This window comes from Protopterus annectens, chromosome 14.part0 (genome assembly GCF_019279795.1).
Source record: "Protopterus annectens isolate FY-2018-M chromosome 14.part0, PAN1.0, whole genome shotgun sequence".
NCBI classification, from domain to species: domain Eukaryota; kingdom Metazoa; phylum Chordata; order Ceratodontiformes; family Protopteridae; genus Protopterus; species Protopterus annectens.
Genome location: NC_056748.1, coordinates 305,054,839 through 305,065,500, shown reverse-complemented (window position 1 = coordinate 305,065,500; position 10,662 = coordinate 305,054,839). Strand labels below are relative to the sequence as shown.

The 10,662-nt window shown below is 38.6% G+C and overlaps 1 protein-coding gene across 3 annotated transcripts in view; it reads left to right on the top strand.

The window, feature by feature from the left end:
* The window catches only part of HMX2 (H6 family homeobox 2), a 20,812-nt gene extending 11,124 nt beyond the window's left edge, over positions 1-9,688 (top strand). The window contains exons 2-3 of one of the 3 annotated variants that reach the window (XM_044056024.1): positions 6,323-6,615; positions 8,968-9,687. In XM_044056024.1, the coding sequence (XP_043911959.1) occupies positions 6,324-6,615; positions 8,968-9,527 (852 nt within the window). In that variant the 5' untranslated portion in view covers position 6,323 and the 3' untranslated portion in view covers positions 9,528-9,687. Of the gene's footprint in view, positions 1-5,958; positions 6,616-8,967 lie in introns of those variants that run through there. The other 2 variants (XM_044056022.1, XM_044056023.1) reach the window with 2 other exon arrangements.
* The last annotated feature ends 974 nt before the right edge of the window (positions 9,689-10,662 follow it).

Below are 10,662 nucleotides of genomic sequence, written 5' to 3'. Positions count from 1 at the left end.
TCTAGTTAACTTGTCTCTCACACACGCACACACACACACACACACACACACACACACAGTTTAACACTAAAAACTCCAGTACAGTAAAGTAGTAAATGCAGTAGGTGTAAAAGAAAACAATCATGACCTTTATTTTTATGCATCAAATACTTGATGATCCAGACATTGAGCTTGTTTTATCAACTTAAATAAAAAGCACGATTATTTAAAATGTTCCTGATTTTCAGCCCTTTCCTTTAAAACGAATTATAAGGTTAGTAAATTAATGCCTACGCTCCAAACTGACCAATCTAACTTATTTTCCGTTTCAACACAAGGTGGTTAAAGCATCATAAATAATGAAATACAAATGCTGAGACTTCATCCATCCACCCACAACCGCTTTGTCCCATTTTTGCACATGGGGTCAAGATGTCACTTCAGCAGTGACAGTCATCTACAACCAATGACCTAGAATTACCGTTCTCGGACCTACTAAGTAATTACAGCTACGTGTGTGTGTGTGGGGGGGGGGGGGGGCATTACTCTCAAAATAAACATTTAAATTATTACAATGCAAAGGCATCCTACTCAAAAGCACATAGCAGTCAGTGAATAAATCAGCTGCTTATAACCAGGGTCACAATTTGTCCCTCTCCTCTTTACCGAACCAGAAGTGCTACCTAAATAACGCGTTGTCTGTATTTGTAAGGGTACAGATCATATTACTATACGTAAAAAACAAAGTTTCCCGAACAGTAAATACTTTCATTAACTTAATATTGTTCCCCTGATCATAATCGCCGGTATTACGTTCAGAAAAAGTGTATCAACTGCTAGTTGCAGTTTTGATGTCAGATATTTCTTATGCTGTATTGCAAAGCCTTTCTCTGTCTTCGCCACATTATTTCATTAGGTCTTCTGCTTTTCTTGACTGAGGGCATAATCGACTCACCAGTCTTGAAAAGCAGTGTATTGTGTGTGTGTGTGTGTTTGTGTGGTTATATAGGAAAGATGCATTCCGCCATATAAACACACGATGAATAATATTACAGACAGGCAGATCTGTGTATCTGTGTAACTATTGACATACATCAGTAGCCATCCAAACAAGTAAGCCTAAATGGTTTAATGTTTGAGACTTATACACAGGCATCATACCTACATTTTCATTAGGTTTCATCCTCACAACTATACGAAGACAGAGAGAGATTTTATTGTGTGTATGTTTGTTTTATGTGCATGAAAAGAACACACTTCTACATAAAAATGCGATTTCATTTTTTTGTCAGCTGTATTTATGATTGGTTTTAAAACCACAGTATAACATTCCAGTGCGATAATTTTTATGATAATATTTTAATGGAAATAACATTGTTAAACACAATGATTTACCTATGCACAGTACAGAGCACACTAGCATGTTCTTCCAAATAGAACTAACAATACCTGATATTACAGGTAACACTTTATCTAAGTATATAAGTATACAAAGCTCCCCCAAGCAATAGCCTTCCTTAGCAGCACAGGGCCAAAGATAGATAGATAGATAGGTAGATAGATAGATAGATAGATAGATAGATAGATAGATAGATAGATAAAGTGTGTGTGTGCGTGCGCGCGCGTGTGTTCCAACAAGCCCGTTTTCGATTTTACAGTGCTGTAAATGGGTCTACCAGGAAAAAGGCCACAAAAAACACACTAAAAGGACTTTTCCAGTATTTTAGATTTTCAACACCTTCCAACTTGTGCGCAAAAAGTCTTTGCTCCATCTGATGAAATGTACTTAGCTTCTCCATCTCGCAAAAGCAACCGATGAAGAGCTTCAGCTAATGCAGATATGCTCCAGCATCCAAACAACATTAGTAATGGAATGATAGAAACTACTTTTGCACACAGCATTGCTGCAAATATCGTAAAAATCAATTCCGCCACAAAGCCCCTCACCACCCCAGAGGATATTCCGAGAATAAATAATATTAGATGGTTTTACTCCTTCCACACTTCCAACAAATAATTGAGTCAGTATCACCCTAGAAATTAAAGTTTAAAATTAATAGACCACCAGCGTAACATGAATGAAGAACACCTCATGTCCTCATCATAAAAGGGCTCTCATCCAGGAAAAAAGAGGTCATTGTTCACCTCTACTCCACACTCATTAGACCCATTATAGAGTACAACGCTCCTTTTGGAATGTACCTCACAAGACATCTGCAGCAGCTATAAAGGCCACAAAAGTACCTCACAAAGAGGATTACTGGCCTCAAACAAATGCCTTACTCTGACCGCCTCAAAAAACTCCATCTTTACTCCGTAGCATATCGCCTACTCTGAGTTGATCTCTGCCTAACATATAAAGCTATGTCAAACCCAGAGCTGTTGGACTTGCTACACCTAAAGAAATCCCAATCCCTCCGAGCTACACGCTCTAGGGACCTAAACCTTGTCACCACAATAAACAAGACATGCTGGAGAGATAGATTCCTGTCCCAGAGACTTCCCATACTCTGGAGCAGGCTACCCATCTATGTCAAGCAAAGTTCTTCATTAGCACTCTTCAAGAAAAATCTTGATGAGTGGATGGGAAATAGGAAATACACCTCGGTCATCACTTCTGTGTCTCTGCTCGACAGTGGCACAGGAAAATAACTTTCTTGGGTGGCGTAAGCCAGGGAACCTTGTTGGCTAGGCTTACGTAGGCCCTTGGGCCGATAGCCTAGTACCTACCTATGAACCTATGAAACACTGGTCCAGCCCACTTATTTGCTTCACTGCCTACCAGATATTTTCCATTTCCTTAGACTCATACCTTAACATCCTGGCCATTTTCCATACATCTCAATTTCTTTGATCCACTATCAGTAGGGCCAGCCATTCCTTATACACCTTACCAACGTACCTGTACCCACTATCCTTCAACAAGTCTCCCTTATTAATTACCTTACACAACGCAAGTGTGATGAGTATAGTGGGCAGATGATAGATAGGTAGATAGCTAGATAGCTAGGTAGATCGACAGATAGATAGATAGATAGATAGATAGATAGATAGATAGATAGTGCCCATGCACTAATCCTGACTGAGCTCACCAACAATTTCTCCTCTTTAGCCCCCCCCCCCTTCACTCTACTGGTTGCTGCTCTACCCTTAATTATGCCTCTACTGACCCATTTTTAACATTTCTTTTTCTCTTCCTTCATTACATCTTGTCATCTGTTTTTTTTCCTACCCACCTTTTTCTAGTACCCTGCCACAACTTATTTTCTACTCTAATTTCTACATAGGTAATTTTATATTTTACTCTCCTTATGACAGTCTATTAACAGACTTCTGCATTTTACTAGCAGTCTTACTCTAGCAATCACTCAAGAAGGTTGCCTCTCAGTTTTGTTTTCCTGTTTTATAATCCCTCAGCATCTCACTAAACTACATAAAAATTTGATTCCTTTATTTGCTATGATGTTTATATAATTTTTGCTTGCTTGGGTCTTTGGTTTTGATATTTGTTATTTGATTGTTTGATCTTTGTATTGTAAGTTTGCTAGTACGTTAATGGAGCTTTTCTCCTCGGGCCTCTGCTGAAAATGGACATGTATCCAGCCAGACTAGCCCGGTTAACAAATGTAAAATAAAATAAATAATATAATAAATAATAGATAGATAGATAGATAAACATCAACACAGATCAGAAGCTGGTAGCCCTATCACATGAGACAGGTACTAGAAGAAATCACAAATGTTTGTGCCTAGAAGCCCAGCCATAGCTCACACAACAAATCGTACATTTTCCTGGATCCCAACAGGAATGCATGGGACTCCGTCTATCCACAGCTTCTCAAATATCCAGTATGGTTGTATGATAGAGTACCTTAGACTTGACCCCCAATATTCAATATTATACACTAACTCATGCAAATTTTATCATTTTTTATTTGCAGTTAAACTACTCTGCTGCCAAGTACATTTATGAGGACCACAATGATTCATCTTATACCGCTCAGCTGTACAGAACTGTGCAGAATGTGCAGATTTTTACTTCACATTTTTTGGTTTCTTCTTATGGTTTTCTGGAACGTCTTGGAGGATTGCAGTCCCTACATAATGACACACATGTGAGATTTAGATTTCATATCCTTCAAGAAATTCACGCCAATGCAAAACCCATTATTCTAACAATCTTCTAAGAGCAGTTTTTAAAACATATCCCTGTTTGTGGGCCCTTGTCCCACTCCACTACAACCCACCCCCATTCCCATTATTCTGGTATTATCCCCAGTTCTGGCACTAAGAGGTTGAGAAGTATGATCCTAATACACAATCAGCCATGTCTTTCTGTTTACTTGCAACTGTCGTGCATATATCAGTTTCATCACTAAAACGTGCGGTGAAATCATTGCGTTGAAAGTTGGCAGAATGGATGGTACACAGACTTTTTAATTGTAAATGCGCAATAGCTCAGTCAAGCGTGCTTGTTTTTATGTACTACAAGGGTTATATAATTTCATTAACTTGCAGTTAACTTTTTAAGTGCGCTGTACATTATATTGCTTTCTTTTGTAGTTAATAATGAGCTTCGATGTAATAAGTAGTGAATATTTGACTCTCATAGTTCGTTTGTAAACGAGAAAGTCAATTGACCAGTCATTATTCTGACATTATGCAAGTAAAGAGACATTTGTGTTTGCATTGCTTTCCTTTTTATTAAACAAATAAACACGAATCAGTGTGTGTTATGCATTGCATATGCTTTCAACAATTTCCAAGGTTGTACCTGTTTAACACAATAGATTTGGGGACAGTACTAACACCATTAAAATGTACATTTAGATAAAATTAGTCACACAACTGCACTCTTAGAAAACGAACAATTCTGGCAGCAAATGAATAAAATGCAGAGCAATGGTGTACTACAGTGTGTGACTTGCAAGGTTAAAAATAAGGAACATCGCATATGCAACAACCAGCACTAGCTGGCATGTTTTTTTTTTTTTGTTGTTTTTTTTAAATAAGGGTGAGGTTGTACAGAACTCCAAACATTTTAACTTGGGCAAAGTGTTGTAAGAGGAGGAAACAATTGGGTAAATGAAGTGCAGTGAGAGCTGAAGCAACATTCAGTTCAAGGAGGATAACAAAACGTCCATTTAATCCCAATCTGTTTGGCTACTGATATGTGTATGAAAGCTATGTTTTATATTTTAGGAAGATTTCGATTATTCAGCAGCATTGCAACAAGAATGTGTGCTGAATGGAGTGAAATGCAGCGCAGGTTATATTGCAGGATATCACAGATGCCTTTCTTAAAGTGCAGAGCCGAGGATTACTGGCGCCAGACAAAACTCATCCTATCCCTCTGTCCCTCCCTCCCTGAGTAGGAGCAGTTCATCCTGACGGATACTTTACAGTTCCGGTACTAATAAGGGTAACGAGTGCTCTTCTGGATATGCTTAAAATGTGCGGCGCGCCTTTTTAACTGATATTGAAATGTTCTTTTTACTTCCAGGTCAAGTAAAATACCAAGCATCACAATTAAACACATCAGTCAAAAGGCAGATAAAAAATTAAATTATCTGCATAACGTTTAATAGACGCTCATGCCTTCTGGAACACATAAGGTTCTGAGAAGTATTTAGAATTTATTTGCACTTGTTGCACAGCGTGGCTGGAAAAACAGGCTGTAGTTTACCGGTCCAGGAACTTCGGCAGCGCCCCCCCCCCCCCCCGGACACACACACACGAGGGTCGCAAAGGTCGCGTGTCGGATAAGCTGGCAACAAACAACAATACCCAAAGCAAAGTCCCTGCTGCGGCACGACGTTTGTTTTGTATGGGATCGGTGTCCTACAGTATTTCTTTTTAAAAGGATGACATAAACGTAAAGACAGTAATAAAAGAGCGTGAAAACGATATAGAAAAGAGGGTGGGACGGGGCAGAAGGGGGGGATCAGGGGTGCATACGATGCGGCACTAATGGCTCTAAAAAAGCATTCACCCCACCTCAGACATTTGCTAGTCCTACCGACTTACAGATGCTCTGCACTTGCTACTAGAAATGTCACCATCAGAAATCTCAGAGTCATTCCCTGGCTGCAGAGTTTAAAATTTCCGGGCCTCACTGCACTGTGTGATTGGCCACCCCAGATCTAACCTCCATGCAAATGAAGTAACGACGAAGCCCCCGCCAGCAGAAGATCAATACAGGTCTAGAAAGCAAGGGGAATGCATTCTGCTTAGGCAAGCTCAGGGACACAAGCAAAGAAATATCAAAATAATTCTTCATCACACAGAACTACTTTTTCTAAAGTCATTATTTCTTTGTTATTATTCTTTCTTATGAACCCAGGATGAGCACCAAAGAGGATTCAGCCAAGTGTCCCCCTCCAGCTCCACTTTCCAGTTTCACCATACAGTCCATTCTTGGCACTACATCGGAGGCGGGGGCTCGACCAAGTGGCAGGGACTGCGCCAGGGGAATCTCCTTGCAGAAGACAGCTCTCTGTGTCTCCTCCGACGACGAAGAAGATTGCTTAGAGGACAGCAATGCCAAACAACACGGCTGTTTTTGTTCGGACCCTTCATTGCACAAGGAACAACCTTGCAATAAGCTACAGCAACCTATAAGCTTCACATGTTTCAGTAAGTGCATACTTAAGCTTTCATATATTGATACAATGCATGTGTGTGTGTGTCTGTAGAACCTAACCTATACTATTAATTCGGTGACGCTGTGCATTATCTTCCCCTGTATCAAAATATATGGCTATCTGGATGAAATGATTATACAAGATGTGAACTGGATGCCCGACTTTAAACAACTGTGACATATAAACAGCTGAGGAACAGTTACTTAAGTTTGCTATTCCCCCTCGTTAAGTAAGAGTAAGTTCATGGCGGTCTTTGCAAGTTTTCTCAGGTCAGGTATTTGACTTCTATGTCTAGGGCTAGTTAACTGGGCGTCGGTCCACATTTTATCCCCTAAACTAAATATACCAAAAACAACCATAAAGAAAATTGAAGTTGAACAAAAAACTGACATACAGGCGCAGACATACCAGTATAATATAAATAGCTAGCTGCACAGACGAACGGACATAAAGCTAGCTAATTCCCAGAATTCCCAAACTGTAAAATGCATTCCACCTCAGCAGTTCACAATATCTTTACCAACTCTCATGATATAGCTTTTTTTGCCCGTCCAGTTGCAGCTCGTGGTGTATTTAAATAATCTTTCGTTGAACAGGTGCAACCTACAAGCGCCTGTGCTGATTAATGTCAGTTTTCGTTTCACATTACAAAAAATGTTTAATGAAATTTCAGATTACACTGACAGTTGTATTTAAAAATAACAGACAGAAATCATTACAAGTCCAGTAGCCTTGGTCTCTTATTAACGACGGGTTAAAAAGACAGTTGTTTTGCATGTTGCCCTTCCGTGGTTCCATTAGATTCAGTATGACACTGAGTCTGCATGTAAACATGATCATTGTCCACGTACAAACCAACAACAAGTAACGGCATGCACAGATTGCTACTTTGCTTAGTTCACAATCTTTTGCCCGTGGCATCATGCTTCTTTGAAAATTATGATATACTAGACGCGAGCGCTAATAGAATTATTAATCTGGCAGCACAGAGTTTCAACATAGTGTAATGTGCTGCTTCCAATGGTCCAGAGTTCGATTCCCTCATTTGCCTAATGTTTGACCGAGTAAGTCATTTAACCAAGCAGTACTCTGTGCTAAGTTTGAAAAAGGACCATGTAGATCATACAGCTCAGCTGTCCATATTTTTGCAAAATGTTCATATTTTTAGTCTGTTCTTGATAAAATGTATAGTTTTCCAGCAAATCATTAAGGATTAAAGTCACCAAGTAATGTTACATAATGACATACATTTGAGTTTCAGACTTCATATCCTTCAGAAAATATACAATAATGCAATGCAACGCTATATGTTTATAGGAGCAATATTAAAAATATGCCCCTATTTTGGGGCCTTTGACCCCCCGACCCATTAGTTCTAGCTTTGTCCAGATTTCTTACTGTGAGAGGTGGAGAGGTATGGTGTAAATCATAGGTTTACCTTGGTTAAAAAAAAAAAAGTGTACGCGTTCTTTCTTTGGGTTGATACTTGGTCCTTTTCCAGATTCCATAATGCAAATATCAATGCCTGGAAAAATATTTGCGTTTGATCTTTAATTAATTCCGCGGTCTATACAAAACATCACCCCCTCATGCGCAGGAAAAATATAGATTTCAAGAGGTATGTATACACAACTGCTACGAAATGCATTGATAATTTGCAAGGTGTATACTGTTTTTTTCCAGTGAAATGTGAAGCATAACTATATTCTATAAGAGTTCCGATCTCGTGGGTTGCACGAAGCTCGTTCTGTTCAAGATTAAAGGGGCAACTGCGGATTGTTAAACTATAATTCTGTCAAGGGGGTTTGCCTTAAACCACTGGAAGGAAGTTTAAGTAATTACGTGCCTTACAAATTTACATTCAGATAGTGTTTGCTTTGTTTATTATATATTACTCAAGTTTAAATCTGTCACAGATAATTCGTGTAGAGTTGTCAGCAAATTGCAAATCAAGAATGAATTATTATGTCTTGGAATTTTGCAGGTTAAACAAAGTAAGGTCAATCATTGTAAATTGCATCAGTCCGCAAATCTGACGTCACAGCTACTTTCTGAGGTCACAGTTTGAATAGCATCATTACTAGAGTTACAATAATTAATGAAGAAGTATGTAGTTTATTTTGCGCACAATGAATTGGCCATATATTGCACTGAAATTCTAAAATGGAGCTTTAAAATACAGAATAAATGCAATCATTGGTAAATTTCGTTCACACAGACAAACCGATTTGAAATAAATTGCCTTATTTCATGAAATTGTCATAACCGAAACAAGCAAGTTATATGAAGATGGCACCCGAGTTTACTAATAGCTGAAATAATTTTCTTTTCTTTATTTCCTAAGGCACATCAAAGGAAATCAGTACAGCAGTGGTGGAAAGTACAGGCAGAAGGCAACATCACCATGCAGTCCAGCAGTCCGCCTTGGATTTTAAGGACGAAAAGGACAAAAATTGTCCACATAACTCCCCGGCTTTAGGAGACAGACCGAGAGACGTGGGGGACCGACACAGCGGTAACGCAGCCAAGAAAAAGACACGCACAGTTTTTTCTCGAAGCCAGGTCTACCAGCTTGAGTCCACATTTGACATGAAAAGATACCTGAGCAGCTCAGAAAGAGCATGTCTTGCCTCCAGTTTGCAACTTACAGAGACTCAAGTAAAAACATGGTTCCAGAACCGTCGGAACAAATGGAAAAGACAGCTTTCTGCAGAACTTGAGGCTGCAAACATGGCCCATGCATCAGCTCAGACTTTAGTGGGTATGCCATTGGTTTTTAGGGACAATTCTCTTTTGCGAGTACCAGTCCCAAGATCCATTGCCTTTCCTACCCCTTTGTATTATCCAGGCAGTAACCTCTCGACGTTACCTATTTACAATCTGTACAACAAACTGGACTATTGATTTTAACATTCACTGCCCAACACATGACACATAAATGTATATTTCTTTATAACCTTTATTTGCTGAAAATTTATCTTTCTTAAATAGCACTGTAAATACGACGTCGGACTGATACTTTAAATGTAATTAAATACACAATGTGTATTACTTATTTTGCATTTTTTTTAATGTAAGCAAAACAATCGCCAGTTCCACTGCATTTATGATTTAATATTTACTGTCTTTTCTTTTGCAAATGTTAGCACATCATACTTTGAACTTGGAAGATATTTAATCTAGGGTTAAAAGAGTTGACAACAGAGAAAAAAATGCTATACTTTTGTAGAAAGGGCTGATTGAGGTCTCGGGACAATTAACAAGAAACTACATATTTTGCACATTAATTAATTTGCACAAGATTGAGAAAATATGCACTCTTTCACGACCCAAGCTATAAGATGAACTGGCAATTCATCTAAGCAAATATAACAGTACTCAGAAAAAAAGTAACATTTACAAAGCTTTAGAAAAAGAAATGGAAAAGGTCAACACTGTATTTTGGAATTGATAAGCATTTTACAATATCTTAGCAGAACTTGACACAGGAAGGTTGCACAAGAATTATCTGTAACAGTAAAATTATATGAAAATATAGCAGCCAAACTATGTTGTGCCTTTACCTATAAAATGAGGCAAGTGCAGTATAATTTTCATTTTAAAATGCAAGTTTTGAAATCAGCACCATGCAAACACAATCTATGTGTTCTTTTTGATTACACCTAATGTTATTTCCTGTGTGTGTTTTAATATATAGTCATTAATCAACAGTTGCAGAAGGGAACGTGGTTATAAAGTATTCAAGTAAGCCTGTCAGGTACTGTAAAACAGCACCTGTTGTAACTGCTATTAGTGCCAAAAAACACTGTCAGTCCAGTACTCAGGAGTGGCACTCTACTAGCAGTGTCTTTTCTTTCCCCTTCTCTGAATCACACACACGCACACCAGTATTCATGAAGGCCCACTACTAATGCAATAGAGTATTAAACCTATAGGTACACACTTTACGGTAGCTGCATTTTTTTGGAACTGTACTGGATCAATACATTATAAATATATGAAAAACACAGGAAGACACAGGCGCACCAGTGCTTATGAA